General features: G+C 43.7%; 1 protein-coding gene across 3 annotated transcripts in view; it reads left to right on the forward strand.

The window, feature by feature from the left end:
- Positions 1 to 934: 934 nt before the first annotated feature.
- CHST9 (carbohydrate sulfotransferase 9) overlaps positions 935 to 23425 on the forward strand; it is a 132054-nt gene continuing 109563 nt past the window's right edge. Inside the window, exons 1-3 of one of the 3 annotated variants that reach the window (XM_074987253.1) lie at positions 935 to 1049; positions 11430 to 11536; positions 12035 to 12310. In XM_074987253.1, the coding sequence (XP_074843354.1) occupies positions 12190 to 12310 (121 nt within the window). In that variant the 5' untranslated portion in view covers positions 935 to 1049; positions 11430 to 11536; positions 12035 to 12189. Of the gene's footprint in view, positions 1050 to 11429; positions 11537 to 12034; positions 12311 to 23425 lie in introns of those variants that run through there. The other 2 variants (XM_074987254.1, XM_074987255.1) reach the window with 2 other exon arrangements.

Below are 23425 nucleotides of genomic sequence, written 5' to 3' on the forward strand. Positions count from 1 at the left end.
ATTGCTCTCAGCCTGGGAGAGAGAAACTGGGAGTAGTGGCTCCTTTGTAGGATATGTGGATGAGGTAATAGCTGTCAGGGGGAATGCAAGTTTGGGAGCCACAGAGGTCTTCTCCCAGTGCAGTAAGGGAACTCGCAGCTAATTTCAAAGGGCAACTCTAAGGCTACATCCAGATTAGCCCCTCCCTTTTGGAAGGGGCATGGTAATGATTGAGTTGGGAAGATGCTAATGAGGCATGTCCATGAATCTGCAGCACCTCATTAGCATAATGGCAGCCACAAATCACACACTGCCTGCATAGACAGCAGCCTTTTGAAAGGACCTCCCAGGACTTCGAAAGTCCCTTCTTTCTCTCCTTTGGAAAGGCCCCTGTCTACAGGGGTGGAGTGCAATTATGCTAATGAACTGCTGCATATTCATGGAGGTGCCTCATTAGCATCTTCCCAACTTCCCAAGTGTAGTGTAGACATAGCCTTAGAGTTGCCCTTTGGACCTAGCTGTGAGTTCCTGTACCGTTGGGAAGAAGATCTCTGTGGCTCCCAAACTTGTACCCCCCCCCCAACCCCGCCCTCGCCGCAGCTATTACCTCATCCACCTTTCCCCTCCATGCGATTTTTAAGCAGCAGCTGGCTCCTTCCCAGGTCACACGGCTTCTGCCGCAGCGTCGGCGAGCAGCCCTGGAGCGGGTGGGAAAAGAAGCCCCCCACGTGCGCAGGGGACCCTGCTATGTCGACAGTAGTGACTTCTCTGCAGCTTCTGGCGGCGGAACTAGAGCTGTTAGGTTAGCCCCGCCCTGGGCCCCCTGCAAGGGCGGGAAGCGGTGGGGCCACAGACGAGCGAGGCACTAAGCGCTGGCAGAAGAAGCGGGAAGGAGGCGCACGTGGAGCGGGGGTGGGCAGGAGGCGCGGAGCAGTCCAGGAGCGGGGCGTGGCCGGCCGGGCTGGAGTCTTGCTCTGCTTGCTGCGGCCAGCTTTGCGGAGCGGGACTCCAGCCTCAGCCGGCCGGGGAGTTTCCGCTGGGAGGTGCGCTCCGGCGGGCGGAGGCTGAAGGTAAGCGCTGGGGGACTCGGGGCTGCGTCTCTCCGGGGTGAAGGTGCTTCTCCGCCCGACTGACTCTGTCTCCGTGCTGCTAACCAGGAAATGCGCCTCCTGCTCCTCCCCCCCCCCGGTCCCTCCACCGGGGCTCTGCGCACACCCACATTACCCCCCACGCCTCACTGGTGGTCCTGGCACTAGCCCAGCGTGGGCTGGGGTTTGCCCGGGGCTCTGCTCGTATCGGTGCGGTTCCGGTCTCTCCCTCTCCAGCAGGAACCCCCCCCCCCACTGATGTCATCCGTGAGTGACAGCCTGTCTGGTTCCTCCTGGGGCAGCAAAGGAGGGGGGTCCGGGCGGGGGCAGCGGCCCTCTAATGTCGGGTCCCTGTGGTGGCAAGGCTGGGCTTAGTTAGCAAAATGTTAGTTTAAACCTCTTGGCCTGAAAGTGCTTTAATTCATTCACAGCCGTGTATCAAATCTGCTGCGGTGGTGGCTTTTCCTAGCTGCCTTTTGAGGCTTGAGCTAGTCCTGATCCAAAGCTCGTTCGAGGTCATGTGGGGTGGGAACTTCAACTGACTTCAGTTGACTTTGGGCGAACCCTGTAGTAATTTAGTGAATTTATCAGTGACAGTGAATGATGTAGCCAAAGCCTCTGAAATGAGACCATTTATCAAAGTCTTGATGTAAACTTTTATTTAATCATCCCAGGAACCCTAAGATGTCTTCACCTAACTGGTACCTGCTACAATAGCTCACTTGATGACTTCTGAGTTGAGTTTTGTTGTTTCCCATAGGGTTTTGCCTCCCCCCAGAAGTTCAGCATATTGCAAACAATGTGCATCATCACATATTATTGACATTATAAATGTAAATCACCTTTTAGTATGTATTTTCATAGCATTCAGAAATTTTCAATATTTTTAAAAACCTTTTGCAGTGAATAATAGTGGAATGTAAGCTGGGTTGTTGTAGCAGTTTGGTGGGGAAGAAAGGGAGCAGAAGGAAATTTTGTGGGGTTTCTTGTTTGTGATATTGTTATGTTATGGATAAATTATGTGAATAAGAAATTGCTGCAACTCTGGTGTGACAATTGAACTGAGCAGAAAGGTAGAAGTTATTTTTTGGCCATTGTCTCACAATAAAAACCTAATTCAGGTCAGAGGTTCAAAATAAAAGACATTACTGCATTGGCTGGGAATCAAACCCAGGTCCACTGCTGAGGAGGCAGCTATGCTCACCCCTATACCACCAAAGGTTCTGGTTAAGTAGTGTTACCACATGTAGGCTTATTTTTTAGGCAGCAGAGTAAGGCTATCTCTACACTGAGATGAATTCAAACTCATTAAAATTGATTTTATAATACCATTTTTTTAAATTCAATTTTGAGTATCTTCACTTCCCACAGGCTCCCAACAAATTTGACACATTGCTTCCACACTGAAATCACAAAACATCAACAACCTCCCCAAAAAACACCCAAAAAATTCTGCCCCCCCCCAAAAAAAAAACCCTCTCAAAAAACAAAACAAAACAACAAACAAACAACAAAAACCCAAAAGCCTTGCTACTCACTGGCTCCTGCAGAAGAGCTGCTGGAGCCTGCTGGCTGGGGGGCACCTGGCTGCAAGTGGCTGCATGGCTGAAGTGCAGCAGCCCTGGTCAGTTTCTTGGCTCCCAATAGTAGTGGGGAGCTGGGAACCAGGTGCAGCATGTAGCTTTGTGGGCTACATGGGGGACACCTGTGGAGGCTAATAAATTTGAATGAGGGACATGGTGCTTCCACATTAGCCTTTATTTGACATCTTAAACTCGAGATTCACGCTATACCCATCTGTTGTTATTAACATTTTGCTATCGATATTAGGGCAGACTAATTCAAGTTAATGACGTTTCCAGTGAAGATAGTGACGTTTTAATGTCGAGCTAACTCCTTTAAATTTGAAACAAAGAAGGAGTAAAGTAGCACTTTAAAGACTAACAAAATAACTTATTAGGTGAGCTTTCGTGGGACAGACCCACTTCTTCACATCATATACGTACCAGAACAGACTCAATATTTAAGGCACAGAGAACCAAAAATAGTAATCAAGGTTAACAAATCAGAAAAAAATGTATTATCAAGGTGAGCAAATCAGAGAGTAGAGGGGTGGGCGGGGGGAGTCAAGAATTAGGTTAAGCCAAATTTGCAAAAGAGCCCCTATAATGACCCAGAAAAATTCACATCCCGGTTCAAACTACATGTTTATGTGTTGAATTTGAATATAAAAGAGAGTTCAGCAGCCTCTCTTTCCAAAGTAGTGTGAAAATTCATCTTCAGTAACACGCAAACAGAATGGCCCATTCCATTAAAATGTTGGCTGACTGGTTTGTGGATCAGGAGTGTTTTTATATCTGTTTTGTGCCCATTAACTCTTTGTTTAAGAGAGTTTGAAGTCTGTCCAATATACAAAGTGTCTGGGCATTGTTGGCACATGATAGCATATATGACGTTAGTTGAGGAACATAAGAATGTGCCTGTGATTCTGTGACTAACCTGGTTAGGTCCATTGATGGTATCTGCAGAACAGATATGTGGACGAAGCTGGCAGTGGGCTTTGTTGCAAGGAAAAGTTCCAGGACTGGTGTTCCTGGGGTATAGACGATGGCTGTTGGTGAGCATCCTCATAAGGTTGGGAGGTTGTCTGTAGGAGAGAACAGGCCTGTCACCTAGGGCCTTCTGGAGTGTGGCATCTTGATTAAGGATAGGCTGTAGGTCTTTAATAATACGTTGCAGTGGTTTGAGTTGGGGGCTGTAGGTAATGACCAGTGGTGTTCTGTTCTTGGCTTTTTAGGGTCTGTTTTGGAGTAGCTGGTCTCTGGGTATTCGTCTTGCCCCATTGATTTGTTTTTTTAATTTCTCCTGGTGGGTAGTTCAGGTTTATGAATATTTGGTAAAGACCTTGTAGTTTTTGATCTCTGTTAGTAGGACCAGAGCAAATGCGATTGTACCTAAACTCAAATTTAAAGTTTACAGTCAAGCCTTTATCTTGTAGTCTGAGTGGGGCAAAAGGCAAGCCTTTATCTTGTAGTCTGAGTGGGGCAAAAGGCAAGTTATCCTGGCATACTAATATACCCTTTGAGTTACTTTGAACACTATACCAGATACCTTATTTGAACATAGGGGATTATGAGAAGATTGTGCTTTCTGTCTCTTTAGTTGTACACACAAATGCCAATCCTGTGGATGTTTAAAAATGTCTTTTATTTCAGGCATGGTAATCCCATTGCCTGAAGTTACACATTGTATATAAGTGTTTGCAGCCTCAGGTGTTTTTAAGTAAGCAGGTGTCTTTCTTATTGTTCTACCTCCCATGTTCCCTCCTAATTGTTTATTGTACTTTATTGAACCTAAGATCTTGAAGTCAGAGAGAAAGCTGTTTTGTAATTATTAACAGCATCTAGCCCCGTTCTCCCAGTCATGACTGAAGAAGAAAGTAGTGCTTTCTGTACTTATCACTGCACCCTCCTTGTTTACATGGTCCCTGTCGAGATGGAGAAAAATCACATTAGATTAAACAAGTACTCATTTCTGTCCTGAAATGTTTGCTTATAGCTTAATTAATGTGAATTCCTTTATGTATGAGGTGCCATAATACAGACAGACTGTAAAATTGTACCATGAAGATACAATAAATAGGAGCATATAGTTTACCTTCAATATACTGTTTATCCTATATGATACATGGCATAAAGTGTATTAATAACAAGGCATAATTGCTATAACTATTAAGGTTTATACTGTAATAAGGGGGAGTGAAATAGGGAAAAATGAGTGCAGCTAGGCTGAGCTGAGGTTTCTCTTGTAAAGTTTGTATTTGGAATTTCCTATGTTTCACACTCTCAGGACAGGTCCACGCTATAGAAGAAGGTCTAATTAAGGTACAGTAAACCCCCAAAATGCACAATTTTGAGTTGCACTTAACTTGCGGGAGCCAGGAACCTGACCACTGAAGTGCTGGTCAGTTTCCTGTCTCTTGTGACCTCTGGGGAGCTGGAGCCTGGCTCCCAGCTCCCTGCGCTCACGGGAGACTGGAAGCTGATCGGCACTGCTGCGTTGATCAGTTTCCTGGCTCCTGGGTTATGCAGGAATTCAACTTATGCGAAGGTTGCCGTGACCACTACTTCCGCAGAAGTTGGGGGTCTACTGTACACGATTCTAGCTACGTTAATTACATAGGTAATGTTAGTGAACCTTAATTCTGGGTTCTGCGCCGTCTCCTGTACTCTCGTCAACTTCCCTTACTACTAACAGGGCAGGAGTACTGCAGTTACCCTGTAAATTCAATTTGGTGCATCCCCACTAAGCGCGCTCAATCAAACTCTGGACGATTGACTGCAGTAGTGTAGTGTAGATGTACCCTGAGTCAGTGATGGGCACCTTAGGTTAGTGAGTGAGCCACATGAGCAGCCCACCTTCATCTCACTGGGCTGCAAGATTGGCATAAGCAAGATGGTTTTATGCTATAAGATAGTTTTGCTAACCACGCTTGCTTGCATCGCTAGAGTTTGTAGGTGGTGCCAGCTGAAACGTTGCAGCACTTTGAATCGATGTAGAGGGAGCACAGAGGTCTCAGTCAATGTTGTGTTTAGTCAGCATGCACCTGGCTTCAGTTGCCCTTGCTTTACATGGGTGTTACTTTAATAATACGTGGTAGGAAAACACCTATGCTGATGGAAACCAGCAGAATCTGTCTGTCCTCTAGCATGAGCAATGATAAACAAAATGTCGCATGGGCCACAGGCCCACCACTACTTTAAAGATTGGAGGGGTTTTGTCTGGATTTTTGTTTTTAACCTTTGTGTGGTTTGGCTCTTTGAAGTGACTTGGAATTGTCATTTGAAGATCCCCTTTTCTTTCAAATTCCAAGTCAGCTCTGGAACTTCACAACTAAACATTTTTTCCCTTTACTCTGAGTTGTGTAAAAGTTGGCTGCTTTACTCACAATAGAAGAGTGCTTTTAACAAAGATTCTGAAAGCCCGATAATGCCTTCAGTTACATTTGGGCACAGCTGTGTTACAACTGTCCTAGTAATATGAAGAACTGTTCAGATGTTGGCTTTCCCCTCCAAACCCTGATGTTTCCGTCCCTCCTGGTGTCCCATTCAATCAAAATGTACCTCGGCTATTTGACTGTTTGCTGCCTTTTAGTTCGATGCTTCCAATTAGCTGTTATAAAAGTATATAAATTTCCTGATCTTAGATGAGTCCCTTTAGCCCCTTGGTGTCAGTTCAATTGCAGGCATATTTTACTACAGCACAGAAGGAGGAGGAGAATGAGCATAGAAGGTGGAAAAACCTTAGGCCTAACTATGCAATACACTATACCAGAAAGATACTCCCAATTCATCACTCATGTCCCAGGAGAAGTATGTCATTCAAATCCAATGGCTGAATATTAACTGTAGAAATAAGGTAGAAATTTCAAACAAGGAAGATACTGAAGAACTGGAGCAGCATCTTGATTTGTTCCAATGACTTGATTAAAAATAGGTCTGTGTAGTATGGAGAACCACATGTTATGAAGGGCTGGGGCTATGACCTTTCACTTGAAGTTGCTATGGTAGAGTGCCAGCAACTTTCTCCCATCTCTGCTGCCTGGAGGTCTGGCGTACAAGTACAGACACCTTTCTGAGTGTCTGTGATGGAAAAGGTGAGGAGCTGGATTTGTTTCTCCTTTTTAATTTTCAGTAAATTTTCCTTGGGTTTTGTTGCTGAACTAATTACTTTAACTTGTTGCTTGTAGGATTCAGAGAAGGAAATAGGCTGGGTCAATATCCAGGAGTATATTCCTTCATGAATCCCAGAGAGTTATAATGCAGTGGGGCAAGCTGGGAATAATGAAGTCACTAAGAGACATGCTGCTCTTGGAGAAAGCTAGAGAAAAATTAACATATGCAAGCCCACTGGGGCAGGGGGGCGGAGGTGGAGGGAGGGGGTAGGCGTGGCAGCAGAGGGGGCAGTTGCCCCCAGGCCAAACATTTCAAAGGGACCTGGAGTTCCAGCTGCCATCAACACAGAAGTAGCAGTGTTGGCGGCCGGAGCTGTGGGCCTCTTTGAAATGCCATACTGCTCTGCATGCATCTCTGAGGGAGTGTAGGTCGTGGGGGCCAGGGCTGACTACCCTAAGCCCCATTTCTCCCAAGGTGGGGAAGCAGGGTCCTCTCCCACCTTGGTGTCAGACCCATGGCAGCTGTCAGCACCACTGAGCATGTGTTGGAGGACTTTGCAGAAGTAAATGACCATCTGCGGTTGAGGCGTTTTGAGAGTTCTACTATATATCTTTCAAGTAATGACACTGTTCTGTGTTCTGTTTTTTGGGTGTGTGAGGAACCACTGAGGTAATGGGTGGACATCAGTGGCAAACACCAGTTAAATAAATGCACAGGGAGGGAGTTTTCTCTATGTTTGTGTCCTTCGCTCTAGTGGCTAATCTTTGTTCCGTTCTGTTTTCAGGAAAATCCCAGGGGGAGGTGGTGGGGGGTAGGGGGGGAGAGAGAGTGTGTGTGTAGAGGGGGGAGGAGAAAGTAGCCAAACTTCTGTAGTTCACTATTTTTTTTTCCACTCTTTCTTTGCTGGTTCTGATTTTGGGGGTTGGGGTGTAGCAGTTCCAGGGAGGTTTGAAAGCTACAGTTATTCAGCTGCCCTAAGATCTGGCTACCACCAGTTTTCTTGTGGCTTAACTGCCTTTTTGATTCCTGGCATGTATGTCTGCCGATGGACCTGGGAAGTGCTGCTTCTTTCAGGGACAAGTATGTTGCTCATGAGGAAGGGAAAGGCTGAGAACTGAGTGAAGTGGTGGTACTTAGCAGTTGTGGTGGAAGCATTAGGAGCTGCTCTTCTCCCTCATTTCTGATGGGACCTGGTGACCCGAATATATTACCAGGTGGTGCTCATCCTGCAGTTGGATAGACCTCCCTGGATTAGACCTAAAGTCTGAAAGGAGGAAATGTAAAATGACCACATGTTAATGGAGTGAGAAGTCTCTTCTTAAATATGTTACTCCGTACTTTTATTCTTTAAAGAAAGTGAAATATTAAAAGTTAATGAATATGACCTCATTATAAAACTACCTAGCTCTCATTTCAAACTCTGTAACTCATTACCATTAAAGTTCAGTGCTGAAAGCTGATATGCACACTTCTCTCCTTCTAGCTTTCTCTGTCACTTGTAGATCAGAACAACATTTGGTAACCTCTCCCAGCTCTCCTAACCCAGGTTGTGGTACCCATTAGCCTCAATGAATTTCACATGGTCCACAGGCCGGATGTTACCCACCTCTGCTCTAAATGTTTGGTAACTGCCTTTATGGAAGTCAGTGGGTCAGTCACTGATCCCATTGATCTGTTTCGCAGGGGTTTGCTATCAGTGGGTGAGTTCTGTGCTTCAGGCATACTGGTGTGAAACTACCAGAAGGGACATAACGTGTCATCCTGGCTCCCCAAAAGAGTGCTGGAGTGGCATCGTGGAGGACTTGGGCACAGTTAGCCACACTTGGCTCATCCCTCCTTTTTCACAGAAGTGGTGCTTTGGGGTTCCCATGGCCCTGTCTTACCCATTCTCTTCTCCCTTCCTTGGATTCTGGGGAGCTGTGCATGCCAGAGGTTGTGCTTGGAGGGTCAGATTAGGCTGAGGGGAAAATGTAGTTGGCTTGGTGGGAGGCAGGGGAGGGGGCAGGAGGAGTCTCTTGGACTGCATTAGCATTTTCACAGAACTCCTACTTCCAAGTTTGCCTGGCGCAGTTGAAGCTAAGGGAAATGTGTGCTAGTGTATTTCCGCTGGTGTTGAGAGTGACCTGGGATTACAGTAGGGTGGGGACATAGGCTCTGATGTTGGAATAAGCTTTGTCAGGCGGAGGAGCAATCCTTCCGTCACCCCAGCAAGTGGTGGGAACTAATCTGAGGTAGTCCTTCCAGAAGAGTCCCTCTTTGTGAAGGGAGAAAGGGTCGTTTGTACTTCATGCAGCTTTAAATGCTGAATGGACAATTTCTCACTGTCATTGTAGCTACTTAAAATATTCTTCAGTAGATTTGTAGCTGCAGAGGCTTTTGTTTAACTACCCCTCTGATTTTTTTCAGGTATATAGATTACAAATCTTTTGTTTAATTAGTACAATTGAGTTTTCAGGCTCGGCCGTTTTAGAATTGTATTATATAGCTGGAAGGCTGCGATCAGTGTGCCCTTATCTTGAGCTGTGCTGTCTGAAGTGAAGTTTGGGCTAAACACTCACGCATGCAATTTAAAACAGTTCATGTCGTCAGCTCTCAATGAAGAGATAATTGCACTGACTTTAATTGATACTGCTCTTCTCAGCTGGGTGTATTGCTAACACACTGTGACTAATGCTAACGTGTGTAATTCTCTTTTCCTCCCCCACCTCTTCTTCCACATATAAAAATATACAGGAGTACATCTAGACACTTCTCTGAAGAAAACAGTGTGGAATTTAGAAGGTCAAAGCAGAAATTGTCCCAATAGCAGGATGTTAACTTTTCTTACTTGAGGGCTGCTTGGCCTCGTATTACTAGTATTACTTTTGGTGTCTTCCTGCGTGTTAGAACCCTGACACTGAAAGGCCTGTATTGGCATCTCAGGACGCTGGAAGGCACACTTTCACCCAAAGGGCCTAATAAAATTGTCCTTGTAGGTCCCAAATATTTCATTGATTCTCCTTGTAGGTTTGATTTCTTCCAGTCCCAAAAGGTCAGATGAAAAGGAATTGGAAAGTGAAGCAAGAAAACTGCATGTTTGGTTATTGGAGAGAAGAATTCCTATTCTGTGCCTGTATTCAGATTGTTTTGTATTTATTGAACAGGTTGAACCTCTCTAATTTGGCACCCTCAGGACCTTGACCGGTGGACAAGAGAATTTGTTGGACCATAGGAGGCAGCATTAACAATATGTCCACTGGTTGCTTGTCTCTTAGAAGACATGAAGGGGTGAATTACAGCTAGATGAGAGCACAGAACACTGAGAGCCATGACAGATAGCTAGAAACAAACTGTATGGGACCAATGGAAATGTGGTCATCCAGCTAACTAAAATCATGCTAGATTACAGATGTTGCCAGGCAAGAGAGTACCAGATTAGAGAGGTTTAACCTATAGTTAGACACAAGAAGCTATGCATCTCAAATAGCTTTACTATAAAAGCTCTGATTTCCAGTGTTTGGTAATGGCATGTTTCTTATCCGTGTGTATTAGGATTTGCTGAGCATCCAAAAATGTTACTTGTTTTATTCTAGGTTCTTCTCCAAATTGATGTCAATGTTATGTCAAAGAACACAGCTTTCTACGGGTGGATTAAATTGTGTTTCTCTTATAACCAGAAAGGGATCCAAAGTCTTAAAAGCATTCCTGCTTAATCATCTGCTTCTTAGAGTGAATTCTGCAGACATTGAGTGGTAATAAGTAGGCTTGTTTTGGGTCTCTTCACCCTTAAAGATTGAAGGGGTGAGATCTCTGGAAGCATCATGGGGAAAGGAGTTGAATGGGAAGAACTTCCTAGTGAAGAGACTAGATGACTAGGATCCCATTCAAGAAGCAGTTCACACTTAAAAGCTGCTGGAGTAAAGGAGGAAGCACCACTTTCTCCTTCCACCAGTTTCTGACTACTACTACCCCTAGCCAGGCAGTGTACCATAGCAATAACTGGGTGTGAAACAGCTTCCATGGGGGCAGATTACAGCTCTGCATGTTAGTTGACCAGAAAGGAATACTATGAAATAAAGCTCCTCTCTTTGTTTCCACAAACAATGTGTACAATACTGGTCAAGGAATAGACTTCATGCTTTAACAGAACTTTCCTTTAAAACCCTTTTTCAGCTGATTACTCTTGTCCTCTGACAGCTTAGGTTTTCATTATGTTTTTGCCTTAGTCTGCTAAAAGTGTCTTCTACCAGATATTCAGTTACAAGGGTTTCCCTGGACTGAAGTTCAGAATATTTTTTATTCTGCAATCTAATTTAACATGTACTTGCACATTGTACTCTATTGCTTTCAAAATTCAGCACATTCTTATTTGTTTTAAAAGCTTGATTTTTTTTTTTATATCATACAAAACATTTTGTACCTTACTTTATATAAACTCTGTAACATCAGCCTTTTGCGTTGCAGGTAAGCATGCTAAATGAACTGTTTCCATCGCTTGGGGCTCTGTACCTTACAAGAAATAGGAATTTTCCAGCCAAGCTTTGGACTCGGATCCCTCTGCTAGTGAACTTAGTGACAAAGTTCATGCTTCTAGTCTTTCTCTTCCCCATATTTTAATAATGATTTCAAAGTGCAGATTGAAGATGCCATTAGCTCTCTTCACTTTTGTCTGGGTTATGTGATCTGATACAGGTTCTTACTGATTTAGGAAAGGCTACATTTGACCTCAAGTAACTAAATGGTGGAAGGTGAAATCCCTCTTGTGATGTGATGGTTTAACACAAGACCTTGCATGGCTGCTACTAAACACCTCAGGTGGGTACTGCAGTGGGGGACTGTGGGCAGACCAGGGGTGCAAGGGTGAGGGTCTATCCCTTACTTGTTGTAGGGAGGGCTTCACACTTGCTTGTATATTGTATAAAAGACTGGGGTGGACCAAGAACACCACGAGTTTTGAACTGCATAATTTAGTAATCCAACATTCTCCACAAGTGGTGTGGAGGATCTATGTCCTTCAGTTTTATAGCTAGTATGATGAAATGACAGTTTGTGGGACCTGTGTGTTAGCCTCAGGGTGGGGAGTTGATTTCGTACCCCTCCTCTGGCCCTTTGTATTTCACGTTGTCAGAGCATGAATAGTCTGACTTCATCTAATGGATTTGCCTTATACCAGAAAAAATATTTTGTATTCAAGATTCATTAGGGAAGTGTCAGTATTATGGAAAAATTGTGAGGACTATGGAAATCAACTTAATTTTTGCCAGTCCCCCTCACTCAGTAGCTTAGTAACTATTATGCTTTGTGTTTACACAGGTTCTCCTGAAGAAAAGCCACTTAAGAGATGCAGCTAGTTCTTGTTCTTTTTTTTGTTCCAGCTTGCTGCCCTCAAGGAAAGGGTGCTAAAGAGATACAGCTAAATTAAGAACCTATTGGACAGTGAATCATGCAGCTTTCTGAAAAGAGCTGAAATGCAGCCTTCTGACAAGGTCATGAACCTCAGACAAGTCTTTGTGTCTGTATTGATATTTGGAGTAGCAGGTCTACTCCTCTTCATGTACCTTCAGGCTTGGATTGAAGAACATCATACAGGTAAAATAGCTTTCTTGATTGTATTGCCTCCACTGCTTTAAATTTCTGCTTTAAGCCAAAAGAATGATTTGTTAAGAGTCTGATGCTGGGGATGGGCAATAGAATATGACTAACATTTTATATTATGGTACAGCAGACAGCATAAGTACCAAGGAATTAGCCCCTGCTATGACTTCGTTGTCTAGCATCTTTTGTTGCTTCCTAACTGTTCTTTATGAATTAACACAAATGCAAAGTGTCATACTATGTAGCAAAAGTGCCCCTGTTAGACTAATGTATCAGGGCTTCTTTGAAACAGATTTTGGCTTTTTTTCAACTTCATCTTAAGGTCTGTCTTCACCACAGGCTGAGTCAATACAGCAGATGTTGATTTATTGTGTCTAGTATTGATGCAATAAATTGACCACTGATCGCTCTCTCTTTGGTACTCCACCAAAATAAGAGGAGTAAGTGGGACTGATGGAAGAGTGTTAACTCTTGACTTACCATGGGGCAGATACTTAAATATACTTACCATAGTATAGTAACAGAGAGGGAGCCGTGCTAGTCTATATGCTATCAAAACAAAAAGCTGTCAAGTAGCACTTTAAAGACTAGCAAAATAATTTATTAGGTGAGCTTTCGTGGGACAGACCCACTTTTTCAGACCATAGCCACACCAGAACAGACTAAATATTTAAGGCACAGAGAACCAAAAACAGTAATCAAGGAGGTGATTCTGTGAATAACCTAGTTAGGTCCAGTGAAATCACTGATTCTGTGAATAACCTGGTTAGGTCCAGTTAGGCATCAGTGATTTCACTGCACCTAACCAGGTTACTCACAGAATCACGGGCACATTCCCATGCTCCTCAGCTAACATCATATATGCCATCATGTGCCAACAATGCCCAGATGCTTCGTATATTGGACAGACTTCTAATTCACTTAGACAAAGGGTTAATGGGCACAAAACAGACATCAAAACACTCCAGATCCACAAAGCAATTTGTCAACATTTTAATGGAGTGGACCATTCTGTTAATGACTTAAGAGTATGCATGTTACTGAAAAAAAATTTTCACACCACTATTCAAAGGGAAACAGCTGAGCTGTCTTTTATATTCAAACTTGGCACATTAACGCGTGGTTTGAATCGGGATGGGAATTTTCTGAGTCACGATAGGGGCTCGTTTGCATACTTGGCTTAATCTAATTCTTGACCTTCCCCCCCGCACCCTTCCACTCTCCGATTTGCTCACCTTGATCATTTTTTTCTGATTTTTTTCCTCCTTGATTACTGTTTTTGGTTCTCTGTGCTTTAAATATTGAGTCTGTTCTGGTCTGGCTGTGGTCTGAAGAAGTGAGTCTGTCCCATGAAAGCTCACCTAATAAATTATTTTGCTAGTCTTTAAAGTGCTACTTGACAGATTTTACCATAGTATGTTGACTTCAGCTATGTTATTCATGTAGCTGTGGTTGTATAACTTACGCCAACACCCCACAGAATTATAGGCCAGGCCTGCAGGACACGTTGCCTGTTGTAGAGACTTTAAGACCTCCTTTCCCTTCTCTTTCTTCAACCGTGGCCCCCATTTGAAAAACAACTCTTCTTTTCTTTTTTCCAGATGTTTGTATATCCTTTTCTGTATCTTCTTGTTGCTTATCGGTTTCCCCATGACAATCTCTTTTAAACATGTGGTCACTTAAGTGTTGCTACTAAGTAAAACAATTTAAAACATTTAAGAATAGGTAATGCAGTTTAAGATTATTAGGGATGTTGGATTTACTCTTCAAATGGATTTTTCACTTCATGCACTATATATTTGTGGCTTCTTTGACAATAAAATAGCTTTGGGTTTTGGAGTGCTTCTTTAGTCATGTCAGTGGCAGTATGTTGCTACTAAGACAGCTTGAGATTTTTAATCTGCAAATGGCTGTATATTTTGCCTTTTTTTAAATGTAAAATCCGCCTTAGGTGCACTTCCAAACTGCCACTCTGAGAGCCTTTAGGGACAAGTGGGCTTTACAGTAAGCAGAACTGTTTTTAGCTTCTGCAGTGCCCTGCTCACAATATGCAAGTGGCAGGATTGATGCAGCTGCTAGTGACTGAAAACTGTAGGTTTGTGTTGAGGAAGATATCTGTCTCTGCGGCACTGATCTCTGCTACTTAACATATCTTACTTGGAGACTGGTAAATTGTGGGAGCATCTACTAAATTTCATGTTATTATTAATACAGGTTGAACCTCTCTAATCTAGAAGTCTCTCGTCCAGTGACATCTGTCATCTGGTATGATTTTATTTAGCTGGATGACCACTTATCATGGGTTTGGCCAAGTTTCCTGTGGTCCCAGTTTGCTTGCAGCCACCAGTCCTGGCTCTCAGTGTTCTGTGCTGTTATTTAGCTGTAATTTACCCCTAAATGTCTTCTAAGAGACAAGCAACCAGTGGAAATGTTGTTAATGCTGCTAGACAAGACTAACCTTCCTGTGGCCCAGGAAGTTTGTCAGCATCAGTCAGGTCCTAAGTGTGTCGGATGAGAGAGGTTCAACCTATATAAATGTTCCACTCTTGTTTCAAGGGCTCTCCTATCTGTGGTGTTATGTACCTCCTACCAGACCTGGGTTTTATAGGGAAATACAGTATTACATGCTCATTAGTATTCTGTCTCTTCCACTTTCATTCTCACGCACCCATTAAAATATAGTAGACCCCTGACTTACACGAAGGTTGTGTTCTTGGCAACCTTGTGTAAGTGGAATTTTTGCATAACCTGGGGAGCCAGGAAACTAACCATCTCAGCAGCACTAGTCAGTTTCCAGTCTCCTGAGAGCCAGGCTGCAGGTCCCCCACCTTGCAGGAGACAGGAAACTGAGCAGCAGTGGTGCTGGTCAGTTTCCCAGCTCCCACAGAGAGGCCAGGAGCTGGGAACCAGGTGGCAGTCTGGCTCCAGGCTCTCCTCCTGGGGCAGGAGCTGTGAAACTGACCATGGCTGTGGTCATGAAAACATACATGAATGCTGAATTTTCTTGGACTTCATAATGAATATTTTATCTGAAAAATCATGGTGTAGGCCCTCTCTTGTAGCACTGCTGAGAGTGGGAGAAGTCCACTTCTTCCTCCTTCCTTGATAGCTTTATAGCTCATCTGGGATCAATGGTCTTGGGATTTCTATAACAGTGTTTCTCGAACTAAGTTCTGCTCAACACTGGTGTTCTGTGAACAATTTGCAGGCGTGCTGTGAGCACTGGATGCCTTTTTTATATCCTACGCTGATTGTGTGTGTGTGTGTGTGTGTGTGTATACATATATATATTATAAATTTTTGTTACTAAAACCAGATACAGTGTTACTACTTAATTGCTGTGATACTTCATTTTAGTTTTGCTGTATTTGTTGCAGTTTGTTTTTTCTTTTTGGTCTGAAAATATTTTGAAGAAAATTTTCATAGGTGTTCCACATTAAAAAAGAATTATTGTTTCGGTGTTCCATGGTCTCAAAAAGTTTGACACTGCTCTATACGCCTTCTGTCCTTTCTTAGCATATCAGAGGCACTACAGTCAGCCTCTGCAGTAAACTTCCGTCTCCCCCACAGTCTCTCAGTAGGCTCTGATTTGGATGCTGACCCTGGCTTTGGACCTTGAACCCAGCATGAGTTCAACCTTGGGGCAAAAAAACTGACCTTGAGCTTCCTGAACCCCACCTCAGGACTCTGACACCTGTGGGAACATGGAGGAAGGAGGTCATGCCCTACCCAGCATGTATCAATGGGCACCACAAATGCCTGAACAAATTCACTGTCCTCAAGAGCAGCTCCCCAAATTGAGCACAGTAGGTTCTCCTCCCAGAGAACCAGACTCTTTGGGTGCAAACAGGACAGAAGATGTTGCACTGTGGACTTGTATAGCATAGTACGCTGCCGAGAACCAGTCCTTGGAGCAAAGGAGTCTGCTTCTACAAGGCAAGAAGGCTGCACTCCACGCATGTACCACACCTAGAACCCCTGGGTACAGCGTTGACTGTTGTCATCCCCACATGCTTCCATGGAGACCCCTGACAATTCAGGGGTTTCTTGATGTCATTTGTTGTTCCAGCTCCACCACCCACTCCTACCCACTTGTCAAGCTAAGATCTAAGATAAGGTAATTAGTCTCTGAACTGGAGAGAGATTAGAATGGGGCCTCACCACTGCTAGAACAAGGAAGTCTAATGCAGATGAACTGAGAAGCTTTTTTTGAATCATTTCCTGCTACTTTTTGATGATTTTCAAGTGCTAGTGCTTAGCTGAGGCAGCCCTATCAAACTTCTGATGGGGAAGGAACTGGTTGTCTATGCTGCCTTCTTCAGGCAGCTTGTCTTTGATGCTGATGGAACAAGTCAGCCCAGCTGTGCCCATTTTAGTGGGGATTACACAAATACGTTTAAAAATGAACTAGCATTTGTGGAAACACGATTCGTGTGGGTGCCTTGTGTCACTCCAGATTGCATGAGCAGTGCAAGGAAGGAAGAGGTTAGTGCCTCATCCCAGCCAACAATCCCAGGTAACAGCCCTCAGCCTAGTCCCAGAACCCATGCTGCCTATTGCTATATGATCCAAGAGGAAAGATGCTATTGCCACCATGGTGTGATTTTGATGGGGGGAACCTGCTGATCATGACCTGGATTCCTGGTACAGAACCCAGTCCATCAAAAGAATGCCCTAGCTCAGGCCTGTTGAAGGGGGCTTCTCTGGGCAGGCCCTGAATCATTTATTTCCTCCTTCCGAAGCACCCCTCAGGCATGGCAAGGCCTCATTGCACCTCCAAGTTCAAGTGTACTTCCACATCCCAGGTATGTCTTCCATTTCCCTCATGTTGGGATACTCGTGGACTCTGGGTAGCTGATTAATGGATGCTGGTGCTTCACAAACCAGGAGCATCCCAGCCAGCCCTAAGTTTGTAGATGCTACATGACTTGTTCCTATCTTCAGGCTCTCTGACAGACGAAAGCATGCCCTTGGCAGCTCTTCTCCACAATACCCAAGATAGCTTAAGGGTTGGAGTGATCTGCACTGAACTCTTCCCATAATCCTCTGCATCTTCTGGCTAGTAACCCATGACGAGCACATGCCGTGGCAGGGATGGAAGTCAGCTTCCACTCTTAATTCTGACAGTGAGTCTGCCTATGTGCGCCTCCAGAACAGCAATAATGATCAAAACAATTGGTTGACTCACCTGCCTTAGGCAGTATTTTCTGACAATAACACCAATCATGTCTACACCATGGAGAGCCCATTATAGGTTTCATTGCATTTTTCAGCTGGCCGTACATGCATTCTCCGGAATCCCCATGGCCACTGAATGGGTGTGGCAGAGCCATGACATTCAGGAGGAGCTCAAAACACCTCTTAAAAGCGTTAAGAAGAACTGCAGGTGATGTGCAGAGTGCCAACTCCAGAAAAGACTTTTTTTTGCAATTGGACAAAGGTCTATATCTCAAAATACCACCTCCCACATGGACCCTTCTTATTGCAAATTGGAGCATCAGTAGCTCAGCCTGAAACCTACCAGCCAGCTGATCAACCCAGTGATTTTTTCAGGCTCCCAATGCTGAGATCCTTCAGGGTATTCCTAGTGTTCCAGTGTATTGCTTCTGATGCTGCATGTCAGTCATTCCTTTGCTTGTTGACAACCATCACCATCCACCTCTAGTGCAGGTCTGGCATCATGATGAATATAAGGTCCATGAGACTTTTGGATTCTAAAGTCAGATATGATTCCTGTTTGGTTTTCTCACTGGTTTGGGAAGATGATAGCCCTGATATGAGGAGTCTTGTGACTGGGCCTCCCAGGTCCATTTGCGTCACCTTGTAGAATCCTCCGATGCAGTCTATCCAGACAAGTGCTCCTTGTGGCGCATTGGGTGTGACATCCTTGGAACGGAGAGATTTAAGTAAGGTTTGGTGGGCCTCAAAGCTGGGTCAGCAGAGCTATCAGTCACCTCCACACTATTATTCAATGGCTCCTCATAAACCATTGGAGAAGCACATTCTGGGAAGTCCCATTTGACAGATCCAGTTTGACCCCACAGAAATTCACAGGGTGCACCATGAAAGTTCTAAGCAACAATGTGGAGCAGCCGCTCTGCTCTCTGACATTTACATGGGCTCTGACTTGAATTCTGACCTGCGCTCTGGACCCAGATACCTCGACACAAGTTCTGATCTTGGTCTGGAACTCAGCCCTTGAGCTCTGCCCTAGGAGTTAATGGCATAAAAAGATTTCTTTCTGTTTCAATAATCTGTACAAAAATCTTTGTCAAGGATGAGGAGAGAGTTCTTTTTCAATGACTCAGCACTACTGTAAAGGCTGTTAGGACTTCATTGTTTTCCACAAAACAGCCTGCAGTATATTAAAGTAGTGTAAATTATTAAAATAAACTTGTCAAAATGAGGAAATTACCCTTTGATGTATTAGGCCTGCTTGTTTATTCACTTAGTTGCTAACTCAAGAGGTTCATTAATTCACAGTGGGCCCTTGTCATAACTGAGAATTAACAGGCTTCATATGTAAAAGAAATGTTTGCATGAGTGGGATAATTCATTTCTTCCCCTCTTGGAGCTCTTGAAGATGTCAAACATTTTTGAAGTCCCAAAGAAGAGGAAAAATAAGACTTGCTAAAGTGTTACTACTCCTGTTTTTTAAATGTTACCTAATCAAAACAAATACTTCTGTAATAGATATCAAGGAATAACATGGGCTTGATTTCTCATGACTGTGATCTACAATTGTTTTGGCCCATTACAAATTGGAGGAAATCATTCCAGTATTTTCACCTTTTATGTCCTTATTGTCCCACTTAAATTTGCAGAATGATCTTGCAGGTTGACTGCTTGTATAATCCAAAATACTTACTAATAAAGACTGAATAGTTGAGATTTCATTAGCCCATGACAAGAACCTCCTGCCTGCGATAAATGTGCTCAAATGGCTGAAGTATGTTACAGATTGAACCTCTCTTGTCGGGCACCTTTGGGACCTGACTGATACTGGGCAAGAGAATTTGCTGGATGATGGAAGGTCAGTATTTTCTAGCACATTACCAAGATTTCCACTGTTTACTGGACTCTTAGAATAATTTAGAGGTAAATTAGAGCTAAATAACAGTGCAGAACACTGAGCCACGACTGGTGTCAGTAAACAAACTTTATGGAACCATGGGAAACTTGGCCACACTCATGATAAATGGTAGTCTGGCTAACTAAAATCATGATGGATTATGCAGTTTGCCAGATGAGAGAATTCCAGATTAGAGAGGTTCAACCTGTACCTTTTTATCTTTTAAGATATGATTGATTATGGAATATGTGAAAAGATTGACATCACACAGCATGCTTGAGGCGGATTAATTTAAATCATGCTACTAGATTGTGTGTGTGACTGATTAGTGAGTATATGCTAGCCCAGATGGGGAAGCCAGTTTTATGTGACCAGTTATGTAGATATACTTCAATATTGTGGAGTTGGAATAAACTGTTAGCTAAGGAAAACCCATTTTGGATGGCAGCTGGAAAGCAATTTAAACGAAGCAGAGACAAAGCTGTGGTGAGTGTTTTAAATAGGCTACTTTTGAAGCTGCCAATTAACCTGAACATTTAATACTGTTTTAAAGGGGACTATACAAGTTTAAAGTGGATGCTAGCCTGCCTTTGAAATAATAATATTGTTCATTGGTGAGGTTGTTGGTTTTTTGTTTTGTTTCTTGTATCATATGCGCTATCCATTTTTGTTTTTTCTTCTGTGTCCTATGAGAGGGGAATTCAGATTGTAGAACTGCAGTTTCTGTGGTCTGCCTTTCCCATTTAGATGGGCAGGAGGTTCAATTACACTTTCCACTCCTCATTCGAAAAGAGGGAACATGAAACTGCTTGTGAAACTTACTTTCCTTTTTTGTTCTATAATTAGATATTTCTTTATGGATCAGTGGAATTACTGCAGTAAAGTCAGTACAGCGTTTCTTTCTCTGAGGGGAATGATCAAAGCATTAGCAATAGCAAGTATGAACGCTTAAGGAAGTCCTAATGTTGACAGCTAAAGACCTATGTAGTGGATTCAGTATGCTTTTCTGACACAACTTCTTCACAGCAAAAAATGTGTCACTACCAACACAGTCTGCCATTAGGCCTTTTAATCTTATCTCATTGACCAATGTGTGTGTCTTCCCCCTCCCCCCCGCACCATCCTGTTGCTGGTCTTTACATCTCTTCTTTGATCTGCAGTGGGGTTGAACAATAAGCAGCATTAGCAGGCACAAAATAAAACTTCTTGCTTGTTCTGTTCAGCCATCACGTTTATATAAAGCAATACACTTTGTAATCTTCTTTTTGTGTGTAAGCTCACCAAGAAGTGGAAACTTAGACAGATGACTTAGGAGGAATATAATACCGCTGTCTGAGCATAGCAGGGTTGTAATCAGGAACGCCAAAGCACAACTGGAGCTGCAGCCAGCAAGGAGTCTGAAGGATAACAAGAAAAGTTTCCTACAGGTATGTTAGCAATAAGAAGAAGGTGAGGGAAATGTGGGACTCTTACTGGATTCAGAACGTAACCTAGTGACAAATAATTTGGAAGAAGCTGAAGTACTCAATGCTGTTTGTGCCTCAGTCTTTTCAGACAGTTAGCTCTCGGACTGCTGCGCTAGGTAGCTTAGTATGGGGAGGAGGTGAGCAGCCTTGGTGGTAAACAGGTTAAGAAGGACTCTTTAGGAAAGCTAGATAAGCACAGGCCCCTGGGTTTGTATCTAATGCAGTTGAGGGTTCTGAGAGAGTTGACTAATGTGATTACAGAGCCACTGGGCATTACCTTGAAAACTCTTGGCAATCAGCGAGGTCTCAGATGATTGGAAAAGGACAACTGTAGTACCCATCTTCAAAAAGGGGAAAGAGGAGGATCTGGGGAATGACAGACTAACTAGTCTCACCTTAGTCCCAGGAAAAATCATACAGCAGGTCCTGAAGAAATCAATTTTGAAACACTTGGAGGAAAGGAGGGCGATCAAGAACAGTCAACATGGATTCATCAAGATCGAGTCAAGTGCCTGAGCAATCTAGTCACCTTCTGTAATATAACTGGCTCTGTAGGCATGGGAAAAGTGGTAGATGTGATATACCTTGACTTTTGATATGGTCTCTCATAGTACACTTTTATTCTAACATGAAAAGAAAGAAGTATGATCTAGATGAATGGATTGTAAGGGGGCTAAAAATCTGGCTAGATTGTTGAAATCAATGAGTAGTGATCTTTAATGTCTCACTGTCTAGTTGGCAGCTGGTGTCCAGTGGCATATTCCAAGGATCAGTCCAGGGGCCAGTTTTGTTCAACATCATAAATGATCTGGATGATGGGTTTGTTTCTTCCTTTGGGAAGTTTTGTGGGTGACACCAAGCTCTGGGGGAGGGGAGGTATGAGAGAGAGACATAGTTAAATTGGAGGATTGGACCAAAAGAAACCTGAGGTTCAACAAGAACTAGTGCATAGTTCCACACTTAAGATGGAAGAATCCCATGTGCTGCTACAGGTTGGGACCCAACTGGCTTGGCAGCAGTTGTGCAGAAAAGGAGCTGGGGATTACAGTAGACAAAGAAGCTGGATATGAGTCAGTGTGCCCTGGTTGCCAAGAACTCTAATGGCGTTTTGGGTTATGTTAGTAGGAGCATTATCTACATATTGCAGGAAGTGATTATTCCTCTCTGTTTCACACTGGCAAGGCCACATCTGCAGTATTGCATCCAATTTTGTACCCCTTGTCCCCCTGCCAAAAGATGTGGACAAATTGGGGTCCAGTGGAGGTCAACAAAAATTATTAGGGGGCTGGTGCACATGATGTATGAGCAAAGGCTGAAGGAACTGGGCTAATTTAGGCCAGGTCTACAATAGGAGGTGAAATTGGTTTGAGGCGCACAAATGCAGCAACTAGAATTGTGTAGCTTTACTCTGCTTGTCTAAAATTGGTTTTTTTGTTTTTTTTTTTGTTTTTTTTGTGCAATCCACACAGTGGGAGGTTGATAGGAGAAACTTTCCCGTCAACTTCCCTTACTCCTCACGACTGCCAGGAGTACTGGGGTTGAGGGTGGTGCCATGACAGTTTAATTTAGCGTGTCCCCACTAGGCGTGCTAAATTGGATGCCAGATGATCGACCGCCAGCTCATTGATCTTCCCATAAGTGTGGATATACCCATAATCTTCAGAAGAGAAGAATGATAGGGAGTTTGATGGCAACTTTCAACTACCAGAAGGAGGATTCAAGGAGGATGGAGCCTGGCTATTCCAAATGGTGACAGATGACAGAAAAGCAATGGACGCAGTGGCCATGTCTACACTAGCCCCAAACTTCGAAATAGCCATGTAAATGGCCATTTCGAAGTTTACTAATGAAGCACTGAAATGCATATTCAGCGCTTCATTAGCATGCAGGCGGGCACGGTGCTTCGAAATTGACGCGGCTCGCCGCCGAGCGGCTCATCCCAACGGGGCTCCTTTTCGAAAGGACTCCGCCTACTTCGAAGTCCCCTTATTCCTGTGAGCAGATGGGAATAAGGGGACTTCGAAGTAGGCGGAGTCCTTTCGAAAAGGAGCCCCGTTGGGATGAGCCGCTCGGCGGCGAGCCGCGTCAATTTCAAAGCACCGTGCCCGCCTGAATGCTAATGAAGCACTGAATATGCATTTCAGCGCTTCATTAGTAAACTTCGAAATGGCCATTTACATGGCCATTTCGAAGTTTGGGGCTAGTGTAGATGTAGCCAGTGGGGGAGATCTAGGTTGTATATTAGGAAAAGCTGTTTTACTATAAGGATGGTAAAGCACTGGAATGGGTTGCCTAAGAAGGTGGTAGAATCTCCATCCTTAGAGGTTTTAATGTGAGATTTGAACAAGCCCTGGCTGGAATGATTTAATTGAAGTTGGTCTGTCTTTGAGCAGGGAGTAGGCCTAGATGACCTCCTGTAATCTTGTATGATTCTATGATTTGCTAGTGTCAAAAAGTTTTACACAATTGCATTTGAAATCATAAGTAGAAATTGTATGGTATAGGAATACAGTGTTGTAGAATGAAAAAAGTGTTTACAGGTAAAGAAATCGTGTCTGAAATTAGCAGCAT

The sequence above is a fragment of the Carettochelys insculpta genome, chromosome 2 (assembly GCF_033958435.1).
Source record: "Carettochelys insculpta isolate YL-2023 chromosome 2, ASM3395843v1, whole genome shotgun sequence".
Classification (NCBI taxonomy): Eukaryota; Metazoa; Chordata; order Testudines; family Carettochelyidae; genus Carettochelys; species Carettochelys insculpta.